The following is a 21,170-nucleotide window of genomic DNA, read 5'->3' as shown; positions in this document are numbered from 1 at the left end:
AATCTTACAGAGTAGCATGCAGACAGAAGTGCTGAATGGATGTTTTTAGGTCCAAGACATGATGCAAAATGCAGAGTCTTTCTCTGAGAGAGTTCTTAAATTACTATCAAACATTACTGCTGGGTCGGCTTGGATACATCACTCTTTGTCACCTGCCTTCAGTTCCCAGGCTAACAGATACACAGCATTTTAACATCTCTGTGTGAGAAGTACATATCTCTCAGAAGTTTGCCCAGAACTAGAAGTCATAAAACAATTAAACACTTTACATTTTAAACATTGTAAATACCTCTCTCCAAGACAATAGAAAAAACTTCTAGTTCTAGATATCCTGTCTTCTTGCTGCAATAAAACTAACTTTTATAGCACATCATAAAGCATTTAATTTCAACTTATATTCTTCAAGTTTTGTAAGTTAATATTCTATGTTCCGGCAGGGTATGCTGTGGTCACATTCTTGAAGCTCAGTACACAACATACAGTTCTGTATAAATCATATAACTATTCGCAAATGACATAGAATTATTTACAAAATTCCAGATAACTGGGGTGGCAGTGTCATATCCTGTATAGGTTGAAATGACCTTAAGTATCTCAAGACTGAAATATTTTGCAATGTCAAGTTACCATTACTTAAATGATCAACAAACGGAAGTGTTTAAAACATTAAATTCTGTACTAATACCATTGAGCTGTGATATGTTTCATGATCATAGGTAATTACTAGGCTGTTGATCCGTGAGGATTTTAAGAAGACTACCCTTCATTTCCCGTGGTATTTTTTAGCCTTTATGTTCTACATATCAATAACCCAGGGATGGGATGAACACGGATATTTTGGGACATTTATGTGTTATCCCTATCTATCCAGGATGGTGATAACTCAGGGGTGAAATTGTGGTTCCTCATCCATTCATCTAAATTATATTTGAGTACAGTAAGAAAAGTACTTTGCTTTATGTGGTTTGGAAGATGTAGAAGTGACTTTCTCTGTGATACAAACATATCTCTCCAGCATGTTCTATTTATTTTGGAAAAGAGATTTAAATACCTTGAATGAGTATTTTTGATACAATTGGACTTGCAAATGTGTAGTAGATCTGACAGAAAAGGTCTGTTTAAGCTCTGTTCACCAGGCAGTGGTCCCCACTCATTATCCTGTACGATACTGAGAAGATAATCAAGGCGTTGAGGTGGTCTGCAGTTTTTCTAATTTATGCCATTAATTTTTTAGTGAGGAAGCTTTGTGGTTGCTCCATTTGAGACATATGTTTAGACAGATGCTTATTGAAAGGTACATTATACTCCATGATCGGCCTAATATGTGCCAAGTACAGTAGAACAATTACATCCCTAGATCTTGATAAAATACCTTTAGCTATCAGCTGTGCAAACAAAAAAAGATTTCCTTAGAACAGTGGCTACATGGTGATCAAAGGACATTTTACTCTCTACACAGGTTCCCAGATCCCAAACTAGAAGATCAGTTTTCAAGGGTGAGCTGTCAATCTGAATTTTAAAAGGGGAGTTATGCTTGCAGAAGGATATGATCATACACTTCTTGGCATTTAGTTATAGACCATAGTTTTAACACCAGCTATTTGTTTGGGATCAGCCTTCTTGGAGGATCTTGGTGTCCTCTGAGGAACTTGCAATGGCACCAAGTTTGCCATCATCTGCAAACCTGGTACGCTACAAATTCTTAACATTAGCTTTGACCGCTGAGAAGTAAAGATGAGTTGCTCCAGGGCTGAACCCTAGACAATACCATTAATGTCAGATCTTTTGGAGGAGATAGAGCTTCCAACCCTAACTGCCCAAGTTCTATTTGTGAGCCTGTTTGCTATCCGATGACTTACATGGGGACATTTAGCTGGGAGAATTTTTATATAATACCTGATTGTGAGATGGTGCTGAATGTCTTTCTGAGGTCTAGTTATGCATTGTGCACTGTTTTGCCTTCATCCATTGCTTCAATAACTTTACTGAAGAAATCAACTAGGTTACGTAGGCAGGACCTGCTCTTAATGAATCTAAAATAGGTTGGGTGGACAGTCTGTAGGCTACCTGTGTACTTATGTTTTATTTCTATAATGATTGTTTATTGACTTTACCAATGAGACTGGCCAGTCTTATTGGTCTATAATTACTCAGGTCCATGAATCCTTGCCCTTTGTGCAAGGAAATGTCTGTTGCTGTTCTCCATTTATCTGCCATGAAGTTTGTTTTGAGGCTGATATTGAGTAGCATCTATAAGAGATCAGCCAAGTCATGTTTCAGTCTGACCAGAAGGCAGCCTAGTATATAATCCAGTACCATATATGTAGCATTCTTAGCTTTAGATAACACACTGAGAACTTGCTCTTGGGAGATTTGAGGGGGTTGCATGTGTGGGTATGTGGTCTGAGAATAATGGAGGGAGAGGGGGATGTAGTCTGAGCTAAAGTTTATCAAATAGTAGATTGGCTACGTCTTCTGAGTCTGAGTATGTGCTATCATTTACTGTCAGCTCTGCAGATGCTGTGTATTGTTTCTAGCATGTTAACATAATTAAAGAAGTCTTTGTGGTTATTCTTTTCCTGGGTGACTATTTCTACTTCATATTTGGCTTAGGTTGATTTGATCAGGGTCCAGAGTTCCTTGTTTAGTTTACCAAGAGTATTTTTAAACACTTTTAGTGTTAGATTTATTTTTGTGTGCAGAGTATTTTTCTTTTATCATAGATCTTGTTTATATTTGGGCCTCATCATAGGGGTTTATTTTTTAATTTGGCATTGTATTTAATTCTGTATGAGTACAGATGCAGCTACACAGCTATTTATATGTGCATACATTTTGGTAGTGAGGGATTCTACATAAGCTGTGAGGTCATTAAAATGGAAGGGGCTTTTGTATTTAACTGGGACATCACTTTGTTTTAGTAAATTTGCCTTTTGCATAATCTCTGAATACAGAGATATTGAAAGATGCTTCAGGTTTCAGTCTTATGGTGAATTTAATTAACTGGTGGTCTGATTTGATCAGGGAGGAAGTTACAGTTGGTGCAGAGCAAAACTAGCCCATATTGGTAAGGACCAAGTGTGGGATTTTGTCAGTTCATTTCTGGTTTGGACTAAGTGGTTCAGATAGCTTGTATTGATTAACTCCAGATCTCTCTGAGCATATGTATATGAGAATGTACAAATCTCACATTTTATGGATGGGTAATTGGAGTCTCCTTGGCAAAATTTTTTTGGCTTAATACATAGGGTCTATGTTAGATATTCGAACGCTTAAATGTTCGAGTCTCTAAAGGTCAACATTTAGAGATCAAACATTGAAATATTAATAAAAATAAAAAAAAAAAAAAAAAAAAATGAAACACCCCCCCAGAAAACTAAAGGGTGTAAGCAGGGGGGCAAGCACCCTTGCTCCCCCGGCTACTTAAATATAACAACTTCGACATCACGCTAAAGTGTAGGGAATGGGAAAGTTTCAGTTCCTGCACTGTAGTGCACTGAAGTGCGATCTCAGAGTTGGTATATTTAAGTAGCGAGGGGTGTGGGAGTCTTTTCTTTTTCTTTTCTTTTTTTTTTAATATTTATTTATTTATTTATTTATTTAAATTTGTTGACCGGGACGTAGGTCCATTTTCAGCGGATGCCCGGGGAGAAAAGCTCCACAGTTAAAGTAAACAGACAGTAGTTACATTGGATTACATAGCGATTAACAATTTAACATAGCAATTACTTACAACATATTTACAGATGAAGAACATATTACATCAGTAGACAACTAGAATCTTTATCTGGGAAGTACATAACAAACATTAAGAAATGTTACAATGAGAAGTTCCTGCTGTATAATAAGTACTAGGCTTATGAGCATCTGAGCTTGCTATAATCAAGGTAGTTAGTGGAGTGGAAAGAAAGGTAGTGGTTGGATGGGGTGGATGATATTAGAGTGGAAGTTGCAAGGGCATAGTCAGCATGTTTTTAGGTGCACTTTTAGTAAAGTTTTGAAGTGGGTGCATAATGGTACGGAGGTAATTGTGGGTGGAAGGGAGTTCCATAATTTGGCTATGGTGCAAGAGAATAGTGGTTCACCAGCAGAGTTATTGGCTTTAGTGATCTGCAAGTGATTTTTGTTGCTGGATCTTAGTGGTCTGGTGGTGTGATAGGGTTGGAGTAGATTCTGGAGGGATGGGACATTTAGTGGATGGTTTACTAGTTTGTGGGTGAGTGAGAGTTGATACCACTGAAGGAGGTGAGGAAGTTCAAGCCAGCCCAGTTCAGCAAGTGAGAGACAGTGGTGACTACGGTAGGATGCCCCTGTGGCAAATTTGGCAATTTTGTTGTAGCAGGTCTCTAGCTTGTTTAGATCGCATTGCCTTAGGTTGGTATATATTGGAGAGGCATAAAGTAGGGTGGAGATAAGGTGGGAATTTGCTATTGAAATCTTTGCTGCTTTGGTGAGAAATTGCTTATTTCTGTATAACGCTCCTAGTTTTTTGTGGACTTTTTTTATGGTCATGGATATGTGAATGTCAAATTTTAGTTTATTGTCTATTTCCACTCCTAGCAATTTGTTGTGTTCAGTTGTGTATATAGTGGTGTTGTCTTTTGCTGTGATGTTAACGGGAGAGTTGTTTTGAGTATGTTTGGTGGGTTGGAAGATGAGTAGTTTAGTTTTGTTTGGGTTGAGTATTAATTGGGCATTGGATAACCACGTTTCAACAGAGGAAAAGGCTTCCTGTGTGACTTTTTGCAGTTTTGGCAGGGACTGGGCTGAGCAGATTATGGTTGAGTCATCTGCGTATTGTATGAGTGTGCCATGTTTGGTGGCAGAGGCTAGATTATTGCTGTAAACAGAGAAGAGTAGGGGTCCAAGGATGGATCCTTGGGGAACCCCTATGGAGACAGGTAGTTGGGGAGATATGTCATTCTGCCATACAATGGATTGTTGGCGGTCAGACAGGTAACTCTGAAACCAGTTGGTGACTGATTGTGAGAAGGATAGGTTATTGAGGACAGAGATAAATTGTTTGTGTGGGACCATGTCAAATGCTTTAGATAGGTCTAGGAAAGTAGCAGAGGCGAGATAGCCATTGTTTTTATGCTGAAGGATAGTGTTAGTAAAGGAGAGTAAGGCAGTGGTGGTGCTATGGTTTGGTCAGAAACCATGCTGATTATTGGAAAGGAGGTTGTTAGTAAGGAGGTAGTCTGAGACTTGAGAGTGTATGCATCTCTCTAGTATTTTGGAGAGTGGAGAGAGAATAGCTATGGGGCGGTAATTGGTTAGTTCTGTGGAGGGTCCACCTTTGTGGAGGGGAATTATATGTGATACTTTCCACAGTGTGGGAACGTAACTTTCTGACAGAGATCGGTTAATCAAGATGGATATTGGGTAGGCCAGAGCATCAGCTGCAATTTGTAGATATTCACTTGGGAGGTTGTCTGCTGCTAATTTGGTGGGTTAAAGCTTAGTTAAGAGTTGTTTTATGTTGGAGGTAGGTACAGGAGAAAAAGAGAAGGCAGTGGGGAGATTACTAGTTGAAGGTGTGGGTTTGAGGTGAGGGGGGGTTGTGTTGTTTAACTAGTGATAGTATGGTTTGGGTGAAGTGTGTGTTGAATGAGGTAGCAATATTTTCTGAGGAGTGAGGGATGTTAGGAGGAGGGGTACTGACTTTACCTGGGTGGAGGATGGAGTTTATGGAGGACCAGAATTGTTTGGGGCTGTGTTGTGAGGAGTCTAGGGCAGACTGGTAGTATTGGAATTTGTCCTGTTTTATTAGCTTTTTGACTCTATTGCGTAGTTCTAGGAATTTCTGTCTAGTGGAGGGGGTTTTGGTTTTGCGCCAGTGCTCCCAGGCTTTATCCCTGTTTTTCATTTCTGACTTAATGGTTTTCTGTAGCCATGGGGATGGTTGAGCTTTGGTTCTGGAAAATCTTATGGGGGCATGGTAATTAAGTATATATATGATTTTTATTAGTATTCGAACATTTAAATGTTTGATCTCTAAAGGACAACCTTTAGAGATTCGAACATTTAAACATCCAAATATCTAACACAGACCCAATACATAGGGGCTCCATACTTGTTAAGTATGAGTTAAGGAGAATGAAGGGAAGGGTACATAGAGAGTGTCCTATAGTTAGCTGTGGTGTAATGATATTTGCTAGGAAAGTAAGAAAAGAAATGTCAAACTAATCTCTTTTAAGATAATTTATGAATTTTAAACTGAAGTTTACTTGCACAGAAAAACTCCACTGCTTTATCAACATGTCAGTATGCAGACTTTGGGAGAACCATGCATAAAAAAGGAGGGGACAAATCTCATTAACACAGGCTAAACTCAGTGTAGTTGTAAAGCTACATATGGAAGACCAGAAAAATGTACTGATTATAGGTGTAGCAAGCATATACTTGTGCTTAGTTTGCTTTATTATATCAAATCATCCATATTACCCATTAAAACAGCTAATTGTTCAACATGTATCTTTGAAAAAATAGCCTTAATGTATACAAGCAGGGATTTGTTTCAGATGAGTCTCATTTTTAATTTTGTTTTAAAATTCCATTTAGCTAAGCAATGAGAAAATACTGAAGATCATGAACTTGGTGAAGACAGGCGAGCTTACCGTGGAAGAAGCTATTGCTCTGGCAGAAAAGGAGAAATCGTCAGAAAAGGATCATTCCAAAGAACAAAATGGGGTAAAGTGATCATATTGATTGATTTATTTATGTTGTTTCTTTCTCCTTTTCAGCTAATGTCTGCTCTTCACCCCTCCCCTGAGTCATTCCAGCACTCCAGACTTGTGTATAAGATTTGTCTCATAACTTAGCTCTGCCTATAAGCTGTTTATACAGGCCTACATTAAAAATACCTTCAGAAGCTGTGAAAGGTTTGAGATGTGTTGGAGAAGGGAATATTAGCCAAGGACATAGATCGGGGGGGGGGGGGGGGGCTACAGTTACTAAACTCTTTTAAACCAGTGGTTACATTTTCATATATTCTACATTTTGTTTCTTAGTGGCATTACAGGATTTCAAGGAAAGGTCTGGAATACATGGCATATATATGCTGCAGCAGAAAGCATTTTCTTAAGAGTTTGAAGGTAGTAAATGTTGAGGCAGGTTATACTTATCCTTCAATGCATCCTTTCCAAACACTGTCCTTGTTAAACTCATGCCTCAGTGTTCCACTATACCTTGCCTAGACACCATCTGTGCTATCCACAGGCCTCAGTGTTCCACTATACCCTGCCTAGACACCATCTGTGCTGTCCACAGGCCTCAGTGTTCCACTATACCCTGCCTAGACACCATCTGTGCTATCCACAGGCCTCAGTGTTCCACTATAACTTGCCTAGACACCATCTGTGCTATCCACAGGCCTCAGTGTTCCACTATACCCTGCCAAGACACCATCTGTGCTATCCACAGGCCTCAGTGTTCCACTCTACCCTGCCTAGACTAGATACCATCTGTGCTATTCACAGTCCTCGGTGTTCCACTATACCCTGCCTAGACACCACATGTGCTATCCAGAGGCTTCAGTGTTCCACTATAGCCTGTCCTGATACCAGTCTTGGTGTTGACAAGCTTCAGTGTTCCACTTCACCCAGTCCAGATTCTAGCCTTGTTATAGAAAGGTTTCAGTGATTCATTACAGCTTGCTTATACAGCAGCCATGTTACACTTAAACAGGCTTCAGTGTTCCATAGCGCCTTTTGCTGATACCAATTTTATTACAGACAGTTTTGGTGCTCCATAGCACCTTTCACAGACAACTGCCTTGTTATAGTCAAGCTGAATTGATGCTCTACAAAACCCTTTATAGACAACAACAATATTACACTTAGTTTAAAGACAACAACACTATTACACTTAGTTTGCAGTGTTCTAGTGAACCATCTTGAGACTTCAGCCATATCAACCTTGTGGAAGCTACAATATTCTAGTGCACTCTTTAAAGGCACCAGTTTTCCCACTAAAGGGCTGACACCATGTACAAGTTCATCCTTCACAGATACCATGCTTGGCAGCTCTACATTATAGGGTTCCACTGCACCATCTACAAAGAGGCAACATTGTTCCATTGCCCCCTTCTTGAATACCAGCCATGGTACTCTTAAGCAGGCTTCAGTATTCTACTGCACCATCTTTAGATACCAGCTTTGCCAACCTATGGAAAGCTGTTGTGCTGCAGTATATACTCCGTAAACAACAACCTTATCATGCTTTGGCAGATAAAAGCATTCAAGAGCACCATCCTAAAGTATGTGATTTGTCAGCCTTGAGCAAGGTGCTGCAGTCTGTTCTCCACAGGTTCCAGTCTTGCCACCTTCTGACAGCATGTAGTAGTCCAACTGACTCTCTACAAGTACCAGTCCTGCCACTTTCTGATAGGACAAAGCAGTCTGGCCTAGTCTTTATATGTACCAGCCTGGTCACTTTCTGAGTGGATACATTATTTCTGATAGGATACTTTCTGATAGGATACATTATTTCAGTACACTATCCATGGGTATCAGCCTTGTCATTTTCTGAATGGATACATTATTTTAGCCATTCTCAACAGGTACCAACCTTGTCATATTCTGACAGGATACATTATTCCAGTGCACTCTCCACAGGAACCAGACTTGTCACTTTGTAAAAGAATACATTATTGACCAATTGGAATAATAGTTCAGGTCTTCACCTCCCATATACAAGGGTTGATCCTGACCTCCAGGCAATGCCTATATGGAGTTTTGTATGTTATCCCTGTATCTTTGTGGGGTTCCACCCACCTCCCAAAAACATGCTGAGTATTTTTATCTCAAACTCACCTATGGATGGAGTTGTGAACAGCAGCACAGACACTAGGTGGTGCCCTATAGAGGGTGAGGGAGAGGACTTCAGACCCAATAGAGGGAAGAGTTGTATAGATCAATCATTTTAGGCCTACTTTGACCTATCCCAGGGACCTATGCTAATAGTGGAATGTGTGTATATGCTCCTATTAGCAAGTGTGTGCCCACCATAAAACAAAGTAGCCTTGGGGTCAAAAAGATACTGGTCAGCCAGTGTCCAGTGTCCAGTTGCCCAACTTGGGTTACCTGGGATAGGTCTGTTGAGAGAAAGCTGGACATAAAACCAATCAACCTGCCAAACATGAATGAAGAATTACTACACTCAATGTAGTTTCATTAACAGGATGAAGCTTGGAAGTGGATGACATGACGGTAAGGAGGAGTCTGGACATCCTATGTATCCAGGAGATAATACAACAAAGCCACTTGGGGTGGGATCCAGAGTCTACCACTCAGGAGATGGACAAGCTAAAAATGGTGTAGGAATTGTGGTAAGGGAGAGATCCTTAGAAGACAGTAAGACATGTCATCAGATTTAGTAACCAACTCATGGCAACCAGCGTAACAGTATGGAAGTGTTCATAATTTCAGCCTATGCCCCACAGCAGGGTTGTGATAGTGAGAAAAAGAGTACATTCTGACAGCAGTTGCAGGACCAACTAGAAAAAGCAGGATGACATGAATTGGTGTTGGTAATGGGTGACCTGCATACACATATCGGGACTGACAAAACAGGATATGAGGACTGCCTAGTTACACATGGGTGAGACTACAGGATTAAAGAAGGAGAGTCCATTCTAGACTTCTGTCTAGCAAATGGCTTGATGGTGATCGACATATGGTTCAGCAAGAGAGACAGTCACAAGATCACATACAAGAGTGGTGGCCAACATGCAACTCAGGTAGACTTTATCCTAGTAAAGAAAGAGCAGTGAGGTAGAATCAGAGATTGCAAAGTCAAGCCCAGTGAAACAGATGGCCCAGAGCATAAAAAAACACTGTTTGCCAAAATCAGCTGCAAGCAGTGGTAAGAGAAGGCTATAAGGTTAACAAGGACCAGGCTGAAGATCTGGAAGATGACTGGGGAGCAAGCCCAACAGTTTAAGGAGGTACTAAGAGTACTAGCACCTCAAGAAGAAGAAGAAAAAGAAGAAACAAGTGGGCTTGAAGAAGAATGACAGCACCTCAAAACAGCATGTGTGAGGACTACAGAACAGATAGGCAGCTGAGTCATGTATGGAAATAAGGTACATAAGGAAAACTGGTGGTGGAATGCAGAATTCCAGAAAGTCATCAAAAGAAAGAAGGAATGCAGGAAAAACTGGGAGACAGAAAAGACAGACCAGGCCAAGAAGGAAGAATGACTGGCTAACAAAGAAGTTAAGAGAGTAGTCAGTAGATGGCACAAAGAAACTATATCAGTTTGCAAGGCAAAGACAGAATGATAAAGAAGATAGCCAGACACCTTTCATAAGGGACGCCAGCAACAACCAGCTTACCAGTCTACAGAACATCAAAGATAGCTGGAAGCTGTACTGCCCCAGAAATAGCCTATGATGAGAGAAGAGGAGGAGCACACCCTAGATGAAGAACAGCACTAAGGAAAATGAAGTCAGGGAAAGCAACAGGCTCAGATGAGGTCACAGCAGATATGATAAAGATGCTGGGTGAGATAGGATAGAAATGGATCTTGAGGGTACTCATAGCACTATGGAGAGAAAGGTGTATCCCAGATTACTGGAGAATAAACATACTAGTGCCAGTCAGACAAAATGTGAACTAAGCAGTCACAGAGATAAAAAAAACTCAACTGAAAAATAAATAATTTAGTTTTTTCTAGTACCTGATTTTGTGGGGTTTACAAATTGTTTTATTTTGATTGGTTTATTCTGGAGGTGTGTTTGTGATGTTAGTGGTATTTAAATGGAATACTCATCTTTTGATGGTTCTGATGATGTCTTTTGTATTATAAGATGAAAGCACTTAACCATTTTAAATTTTTGAATAAAGTTAGCTAGTTTTGCAAATACAGCCTTGTTTTTTATTTATTTTTTAGTTGCGTTTTTTATCTCCATGACCACTTAGTTCGTATTTTGTTTGTGTGTTTGGTTTTATTTATACTTTGCGGCCATGTCAGCTTGCAGCAATCAAGATTTGTTCAATAGTTTTCAAACCACCTCCCTGCTTGAACAGATGGACCTTACAATGTTGATACAACAATTGACTCAGCAAGTTATTGAGAAAGAACTCATGTACTTCAAAGTGCAAATCCAGAAATTAACACCACTGACCGAAGGAATTCAGGCAACCTCGATCAGGAAGTTACCAATGGATCCTGCATTCCAAAGGTATTCAGTTCTAATGCCTATGATTTCACCTCAGTCACGAAGGTGAATAATTGGTTAGAGAAGATCGTGGCAGTGAATGACTGTGAGCATGTTCATATTGGTGGTAACTGTCTAACAGTAAAAGAGCAGCTTGATTCCCTGGAGAATCATTTATTCAAATACAAGTCTCTTCAATTGGATAACGCTTTCCTGGATGAAAGTCTACATAGAGGACACGTTCCTAAGAGACTTCTGTTTTGGAAGTACCCACAGGGTGTTGAGGCTAACAGCCCATTTCACATGGAACTGTTGGAGCTATTTGATTGGTCAGGACTTGATTTGACACAATTAATCATTAAGAAAAACTATAGTTGGATGAAGAAACACAAGGAGGAAATTAACAAGCTAGTTGTTTCCATCACTAACATTTAGATTATTTCACAATATAAGGACAATTTCAACTCAGTTTTTTGAAAGTGAATAATAAGTTTTTTCTTGCCAAAAAAGGAAAGGACAAAAATTTAGTCTGTGACAACCAAGACTATGAGAACAGAAATTTATATCCTAAACCCCCTGGTCAGATTAACCAAAAACTGTTTTTTTTTTGGATTCCAGCAATCCAGGAGAAAGTCACCACAATGAAGTGGAGGTTGAATGTGAGGCCCTTCACCCTGCAAAGGTTATCAAATGGTGGTATTGCAACTAGGATTTACAGAAAACCTACTTTTTGTAACAGCTTTCTTTATATTTCCAGTTGTCACCCCCTCCATCAAAAGAAGGGAATTGCTAAGAGTCAATATATTAGTGTGTCAAGGCTTACTTCTGATGACATGGTTTGCAGCAATAATTTGTTATGCTAAAAACATGTTTACAGATTGGGAATACCCTGTATCTATGTTGGATACTATTAAATCTGAAGTGTGGGCTTGAAGATAGGTTAGATATGGTACCATTATTAAGCAAGGTCTGGTGATTAATCAAGATCTTGAATTGGGAGACAGAGCTATAGACAACAATGGGAACAACATGGTAATACTCTATTCCGAGGATGTTAAGGATATCAAAAATATTATATGGCAGATTTGGGATTTGTTTCATTGTGATGATTCTACTAAATCTTTGGCTATGGTTAGCCCTGTTTTTATGTGTGAGAAAACACAACATTAAGGATTTTTTAGAAACACCTTTATCAGGCACTCAAGGTATTTTCCCTGCTGCAGTGTGGTAGATGCCATCAGTGTTGCTACACTGAAAGCCATTCCTCAGGGTGGCTTTATGAAAAGATTATCAGAAAGGTCAGAGGTAGCAAGTTTTATTGCCACTCAGAGAGGGTGGTTTACTTTGCTTTCTGCACTCAGTGCCATGCCTTTTACATAGGGAAAACTATTAATGTCTCAATCGTAGGATTTACCAGCACCTGTACAGTATACAAAAAGCTGACATCAGAAGTGCTCTCTCTAGGCACTCCTTGGTCTGTGAGGGTTTTGTTAGGTTTATGTTTTTGGCTCTTGAGCAGGTACCGGTCATGCCTTATTCTTGTGACTGGAAAAACACTTTATTACAATATGAAATGTTTTGGCAGTTGAGCTTTGATGCTACAACTGCCCCGGATATCAATGACAGCATTTCAATTAACAGTGAATTGAAAAAGAGAGCTAACAAGTTGCAAAAGGGAGCACTGTAGGTATATTTTATTTCATTTTATACGTTGTTATGTAGTTATTTTATAACATGCTTGCATGTATTTGGTATTGATATTCAGGAAGTCAGTTTCATTTAATGTGTTATCTTAATGTTTTATTTATTTATTTTTTTCTAGTACCTGAGTTTGCTAGGTTTACGGATTGTTTTATTTTGATTGGATTATTCTGGAGGTGTGTTTATGATGTTAGTGGTATTTAAATGGAATACACATTTTTTGATGCTTCTGATGATGTCTTTTGTATTATAAGACGAAAGTGCTTAACCATTTTAAACCTTTGAATAAAGTTAGCGAGTTTTGCAACTATGGCCTCGGTTTTTATTTAGTTTTTATACTAGTGCCAGTGTTCAAGAACAAAGAGGACCTTTACAACTATGGTCAGTACAGAGGTATCAAACTCCTGTCACACTGCATGAAAGTTCTGGTGAAGGCAATTAATAAACGAATATGTAGAGCAGTAAGAGAGTAGAAATAAGATGAGAGATGAGCAGTTCAGATTCAAATCAAGATACAGCACAACTAATCTGCTGTTTCCAGAGAGACGGATGTTTGAGAAGAAGCTAAATGTGTGGAAAGAGTCCAACTGAGCATTCCTAGATTTGGAGAAGGCATACAATAAAGTCAGAAGAAAGCTGATTTGGGTGGTCCTGTGGTGGTTCATAGTCCGAGAAGCACTGGTAAATTTATTACAGGCTATGTACAAGGACCTAATGACTCAGGTATGAAGAATGTGCTGACTCACAGAGGGGCTCCCAGTGGGAGTGGGTATGCATCAGGGTTCAGCTCTGAATCCACTGCTGTTCATATTGATGATGAACTACATTAGCAAATAAGCTGGAGAGGACAGATCAACAAAGTTGCTGTAAGCAGACGAAGTGACGCTACAGGCATACTCTGTGCAATAACTTCAGCAAAGGATACAAAGGATAGTGGAATGTTTTGCTAAACTGAAGGCATGTCGGATGAAACTAAGTACAGATAAGACAGATGTAATGGCAGCAAATGGGTGAGAAATCAGAAGAAGCTGAGAACTGAGATAGAAAGGGAAATAATGGAACAGGTTAACAACTTCAAGTATCTGGGATGATCGAGTTTTAAGAAACTCAAAATTCATACAGACAAGACCATATGATCAAGTTCCTGAAAATTCAAACATCAAAACAAAAAAAAAAAAAAACCTCCAAAAAACACAAAAAATCTACTTTTTTTTACATTTATGCAGGGGGCAAGCCCCCCTACACCCCCACACCTCCTGCAAATTATAGACATGAACTCCGGGATTGTATTACAGTGAAGAAAAGGGTAAATTTCCTGATCCTCACTGTACTGCATCTCCATTCAAATGCTTTGAGTTTTCACAAACTCAATCATATGGTCTCAACCATATGCATTTTGTGTTTCTGAGAACTCGATCAACTGATAGTGGTCCATAGACATATATAATATATATAGGTTTATAGGTTCATAGGTGTGTGTACTAGGCTAATGGCCCTGGAGCCTTTACAAGCCTAGCTCATAGGATAACCCTGGCATCGTGCCACCTGACCTTAGTTCCCAATGCCTCTGTCGAGTAGACCCACTGGAGTGATCCCCAGGGTGAATTTTCTATTTCCCATCCACTCGTCAAGATTCCTCTTGAAGAGGACCAGTGAGGTGCTCTGTTTGACATGTATGAGAAGTCTATTCCATAGCATAGGCAGTCTCTGGGTTATGAACCTGTCCCTCCAGCACGTTCTGTTGATTGTGGTAATGAGATTGAGGTCTTTGGAGCGTGTGGTGCGGAGGGATTGGGATTTATTAAGATGCAGCATTTTTAACAGGGCTGGGTCAGACATGGCTTTATAGGTCAATCAGAGATCACCTCTAAGAAGGTGATATGAGACAGAGAATAGTTGAAGTTTTTTGAGGCTGTTGATATAGGACAAGTGTTTAAGGCCTAGGATCCTCTTTGTGAGGTACTTTTACAGCCCCTCCAGTTGTTGCAGGTGTCTAGTGAGGTACATACAAATGGGGCATTGTACTCAATGATTGGCCTAATGAGGGAACAATGACCTCATTCTTCCTGGATGCAAAACCCTTAGTAATGAGATGAGCCACATAGAAGGACTTTCTGGCCACATTGGCAATGTGGTGGTCAAAAGGGAGGTTGCTGTCAACCTGTGTTCCTAGATCTCTTATAACTCCTTCTGTGTTCAGTGGACTACCATCAATGTGGTAATTCATGGGAACTTGTTTTTTCCCAAAGGGGATGATAACACATTTTTTGGCATTGAGCTTAAGCCATGTTTCTGACACCAGTCATTGGTCTCAGTGAGGCCTTTCTGTAGGATTTCAACATCACTTGGGGAGTTGATAATAGCTCCCAACTTGCAATCATCTACCAACTTGGTCAGCCATAGTCCCTTCATGTTGGCCTGGACTTCAGAGAAATAGATACTAAACAGGAGAGGACCCAGGACTGAACTCTGTGGGACTCCACTCATGACTGTTCGGCATTTTGACATGGAGTCAGCTACACACTGCCTAGCTTACTGAGTTGTTCTATGATTCCTGAGTGGGGAATGGTATCAAAGGACTTGGCCAGATCAAGGTAGGCTGTATGAACCACCTTGCCTTCATCCGCAGCTCTGGTAACTGACGCAAAGAAGTTAATCAAGTTGAGCAGCATGAATTTCCCTTCATGAAATTAAACTGTGTGGGATCCAGAGTTTGGAGATTCCCTAAATCCTTGTTTATTAGGTCCATGATGACGCATTCCTTAGCTTTGTATATCAGACTCATCAGGCTAATGGGGCGATAGTTCCCAGGGTCTGTAGTCACTCCTCCTTTGTGGAGAGAGATAACTGTAGCAGTGCTCCATTTGGTAGGGACAAAGCCTGAGGTAAGGCTGTGACTGAACAGGGCACACAAGTGAGGTGCCAGTTCACTCTATAATTCATGTAGAACACAGCCAGGGATATTGTCAGATGCCACAGAAGCTGTATTCTTGTCTTTGGACAGTGCTGTTTTAACCTATGGAGCAGTAATACTGGGTGCCTGGCAATCTACTCTTAATGTGATAGGTCCTTTTGTGGGGAGAAAGCGGTAAAGTTGGCACTGAATCTGTCGGGCAGTATATTGGCAATATCTGTTGGCTCGGTATAGGAGGTACCATTGTGCAGTAGCTTAGTGCAAATCTGGGTATTGCTCTGGAGATTCTTTACATAACTGTAGAAGGCCTGGTGATTGTCTTTACTATCTGCTGCAATTCTGTTTTCATAGCTAGATTTAGAGGATTTGATGAGGGATCTCAACTTTTCATTGAGGCTGATAAGGGAGTTTTTCCAGTCTTGGGACTTCACCTTATTCCGCATCAATTTCCTCCTTCTGTTGTAGAGCTCCTTGCACTTCAGCCATTAACCCCACCTTGATGACTTCCCAGAGATCATTACTTCTCTCCACTATTCGTTTAGACATCTTGAAACCCATTGGAATGGATGGGGTCTCCCAATAAACTGAGGAATTATATGCTACTGGTATGTATCAGTCATGAAGCTGAATAGCGATCTATGCTGTAATTTTCATGATGGAAAGAAAGAAATTTGAGATGGTGTAATGTAGCCTTTCATTCAATGTATGCCATACATGTTATTAGATCACTGAGATTGCTGAAGTGATGCTGCCAGTGTATACCAAGTATGGGCATTCATAGAATTCCTTAGGTGTTTAAAGCTCAATTGTATTGTCCACCAGTGAATAACCTTGAGTCAGGGGAAGACCCTTTCCCAAGGAAAGTAAGCTGACGTTTTGCTACCCAGTCTTTTTTTTCTCTGACTAACTGTCTTGTCACCCAGGAAAGTAAGCTTATTTGGCTAATTGGCTCATAGAAAGAGTTGACAGTTAACCATTCAGATGTTTTTTTTTTTTTTTCTGTGATCTACACTCTGACATCCAAGCTGTTAGCTGAAACTTTGTCTTTTCTTTGAGGTACCCTCTGACATCCAAGCTGTTCGCTGAATCTGGGTTACCATTTATAGTAATGAAATTTGTGTCTTTCTGTACCAATGAGCTAATCTACATTTGATCCCCAATTATACAACTTAGCTAAGTCTTCATGCCTTGTAAATTACAATCTATAATTCAACACTGATGAATGCTTGCCGATTTAAATTTTATTTTTTAATACACCAAGGAAGAAAATGATATGCCCTTAATCACAATCACATTTATGAAACATGGCTGTAAAGAAAAAGTGGAAAGCGTGGGCTTTTGTTGACTTTGTTAAACTTGTGGGGAATTGAAAAGCTTTTGCATCACTTCATATCATTAATGTTTGGAAGGACATTAAAAGTGAGGAAAAGAAAGGAAAAAGATAACTTTAAGTAAAACAATTTCTGCTTTAACAGTACTTCTATGAAAAATTTCATGATATAAACTGTACATTTTATAGTAAAGCATTTTAAGTTGTTTTTGTATGTGATAAGATTCTAAAGTAAAAGATGTATTTTCTCTTCTTTTTTTGTATTAAGAAATGCAGGCATTATAATGCAAAAATGAAAAAAAGGCTAGATTAAAGCATGTTTAAGTTAACAGGCTGTAATCATGGGTTGTTGAGGTGAGAAGCTGGATGCTAAAGTATACAGATCATAATATATGTAAAGCTGATATGTTTTTCCCTTACTTTTACATAGGTGAATGTCTAGATTAAGATCCTTGGCTTGATCTAATAACAAGGTATAAGTGGAAACAAGTAAATAAGAGAACACTGAATATAATGAAAGGTTTTCCTTTAGCAATTAATGTTTCAGTTTGTCTTTAGAAGCTTGCAGCTGTGGATTGCAGCTTTTTCTCTTACATTTCAATGGAGACATGCTAATAATAGGGCACTAAAAAGTGAGAACACTGGTTTCTTCAAGGCTAAAATGTAATGTTTTCTGAAAGCATGCAAGCTGTTTTTCATATATGGTAGGGGAATAAAGATAAAAAAGAACAGACACCAAGTAGTGTAAGTAGAAGCACAGGCAGTAACATGCATCTGGCTAACTTTAATTTTAGATTAATTGAGGCCGGTGTTTGCAGCTATTTAGGACACATCTTTCTATTAGGAGGGGTAAACTTCATTATTTGTAGATGCACATAGTATAGAATATTTGTATTACGTTAACAGGTTTTGGGGTGTCTGTTTTTTTTTTTTTTGTTTGTTTGTTTGTTTGAGGGTCTTCACTAAAACAAAGTATTTTAAAATTTGACTTTAGTTTCAATGTTGATTGTAAGAAAAAAATGTACAAAGGATTGCATTGCCAAGCATTTGTGGGAGCATGTATCCCAAAAGCTGGAAGAAGACATTTTAAGTAAGTAATGATACCTGACATGGTGTGTATTATTGTATAATTAACACCCATCCAGGGGTGTTATGAAGCCTGACATTGCAGATCAGAGATATTTTGAGGTATTGGAGATATTTCAGAAATTCTATGAAAATCCTGAGTAAAGCAGAGAAGTAGGGAGATCATGACAAAGCACAAATGGAAATATTTATTTAACACATAAATATGTCAAGGTTAGAGGTAGACGAGGTTCAACAGTTAACAGTTGAGATGAACCTCACCTACAGAGGAGATGAGATAAACATGGTGATGTATAACCGCTTTGCAGGAAAGTCTCCAGGAATAGATGGCATTTTGATGGATGTTTGGAAGCTAGGAGGGAAGAAAGTGATAATGGTCTGGAAGGTTTTGCTTAACAGTATTTTAAAAGGAGGGGAATCACCAACATCCTGGAAAAAAGCTATGGTGGTTTTAATACCAAAATACAGGAAAGACCCATTAGATCAAACTTCATATAGGCTTATTTCAATTTTAAGCCATGATTATAAAGTATTTATGACTAAATGGCTAAAAGTATGGCAAAGATTTTGCCAAAACTGATAGGTATGGATCAAAGTGGTTTTGTGGAGGGGACGCAAACATTTGACAACATTAATAGAACAATGATGATCCAGAGGGAAGCAGGATGTAAGAAAATACCACTGTTGTTGGTGGGTCTTGATGCAGAGAAAGCATTCATCAGAGTAAACTGGGATTTTATAAGTAGGCCAATGGAAGCATTTGTATTTCCTGATAAAATAATAAGATTGATTAGGAGGATATATGATGGATTACAGGCAAAAATCAAAGTGGGAAGGTTCATCTCTGGTAAGTTGTGCCTGAACAGAGAAACCAGGCAGGAGTGTCCTCTTTCCCCTTTGTTATTTGCATTATAATTAGAACTATTAGCAAATAAAATAAGGGGCTCAAAAATTCAAGGACATATTTGGTATGGTATTCACGAAAAGTTGGCTTTGTTTGCACATAAAATATTATTTTGTACATGATAGAACCAGAAAAAGACATCTCAGTGTTGTAGAACATTTGGACACAGTTCCATTTTTTTTGCAGGCTATAACATTAATGAAGATATAACAAAGACTATAGCTGTAACCTATGTATCCACACATGATTTGGTTCAGCAATAAGGAAATAACACCCCCCAGACACAAGTATGGAAAGGTGCAAGGCCCAAAAAACATAACCAACAAACACAAAAAAACAACACACTAAGTCAACTCTCCTTTTTTGTGTTTTTTGATTCAGCAATACCCATATTTATGGAGACATGATAAAGTAAGTATTTAGGAGTATGGGTTAAAATAATTCTGTTATGGCAGCTAAGGATATATGGGAAGAGACTAAAAAGACAATACAAAAACTGAGAAACTGAAAGATCTTGCCTATGGATATGTAGAGTAAGATAAAACTAGTATAGTATTTAATAAAGAGCTGTAAGAGGGCAAGAGTCAATTGAGATAAGTTCATCCTTCCAACAGAGCAAGGAGGTTTAGAATTACCTGATTTGAAGAGATATTTTAGCGCTACACAGTTAAGGCTTTTATATGTAGCATAAGCATAAAGCTAGAATTCAAAGTGGAAAGGGATGGTGATGAAGCAGAAGAGACTTCAAGAAATAAGGAAAGAGTGGGATTTTGGATGAAGATCCTTAAGGAGAATAACAATAGTCATAGAGAATATTACATTCGCAAATTAGCAGAAAGTATACTAAGAACCAAGCCAACATAGGAATGGAGAAAGGAGATTCTACTGATAGGGATGACTGCAATTAGGGTCACAGAGAATAGACAAGAGTGGGCTTGAAGTTACTGGATGAATCTGGCTAAAAAACCAAGGTATTGGGAACAAATAATTGGAGAAGGAAAGGTAATTGAATGGGAAGAGACCAGTGAGACATCTGGACTGCAGGTTATTGATTGTCTTTTCTATCAGGAATTAATATCAGGATCCTAAAAGAAAGACATGTACTGTTTTTTAGTTGAATCTAGAATAAAAGCTGATGTTAAAAAGGGATAATTAGTAGGGCATATAAAATATTATGTGGATGGATGGACTTAGTGATCATCACCCTACTTTCCTCCTAAGGAAACATATCAATATGCCAAAGCCTATAATCTACAAACAAATCAGGGATGACCACAAGCTAAACCCAGAGGACCTAAACAACATTCTAAAGCAATGTAACTGGGAACCTCTAAGAACTTTAGACCTAGATCTAGCAGTAGACTATTTCAACAACATGTTTGTCACAGTTCTAAATTCAATGGCACCAATTAGGAAAGTAAAAGCCAAAGCAAACTATGCTCCATGGTTGAGTAGGGACACAAGATCCCTACGAAAAATTAGAGACAAGGCATGGAAGCAATGGAAAAATGACAACTACAATCCTACAAAACAATACTATAAACAACTTAGGAATCAAGCCAAAAAACAAACCAAACTAGATAAACAAAATTACTTATTAGGTCTCCAAAACAAATACTCAACAGATCTCCAAAAAAATCTGGCACAGCATCAACACCTTGCTAAAACCTGGCAAAGTTACCACCCCTGCCCACTCCAATCCCAATAACAACAACAAAGATATAGCTTTCCAGCTTAACTATCATTTTATTAACTCAATCCAAACTCTATCAACCCAAATATCTAATACTGATAGTCCTCACACTACAACTTCAGACAATTCTAGAAACAACCCTACCACACTCCCAAATAACAAACCATCCTTTGCTCTCTCTCTCTCTCTCCTGTCCCTACATTTAAAATTAAAAAAACTCCTCCTCGGCCTAAAATCCACCCCTCTTGCAGCAGACAGTATACCTGCTAACTTTCTCAAAATAGCAGCTGACTCCCTATCATATCCTGTCTCAATCCTAATAAACAGGTCCATTCAGGAAGCTTATGTACCACAACTATGGAAAGTAGCCTACATCAT

At 38.9% G+C, this 21,170-nt stretch overlaps 1 protein-coding gene across 1 annotated transcript in view; it reads left to right on the top strand.

Moving 5' to 3' along the window:
• The window catches only part of LOC122816948 (formin-like protein 13), a 1,087,038-nt gene that overhangs the window by 298,195 nt on the left and 767,673 nt on the right, over window positions 1–21,170 (top strand). Inside the window, exon 2 of the mRNA XM_044090042.1 lies at window positions 6,565–6,693. Within this exon, the coding sequence (XP_043945977.1) occupies window positions 6,565–6,693 (129 nt within the window). The remainder of the gene's footprint in view (window positions 1–6,564; window positions 6,694–21,170) is intronic.

The sequence above is a fragment of the Protopterus annectens genome, chromosome 12.part0 (genome assembly GCF_019279795.1).
Source record: "Protopterus annectens isolate FY-2018-M chromosome 12.part0, PAN1.0, whole genome shotgun sequence".
NCBI classification, from domain to species: Eukaryota; Metazoa; Chordata; order Ceratodontiformes; family Protopteridae; genus Protopterus; species Protopterus annectens.
The sequence above is the reverse complement of the archived record's forward strand: the minus strand, read 5'-3'. Positions and strand labels throughout refer to the sequence as shown.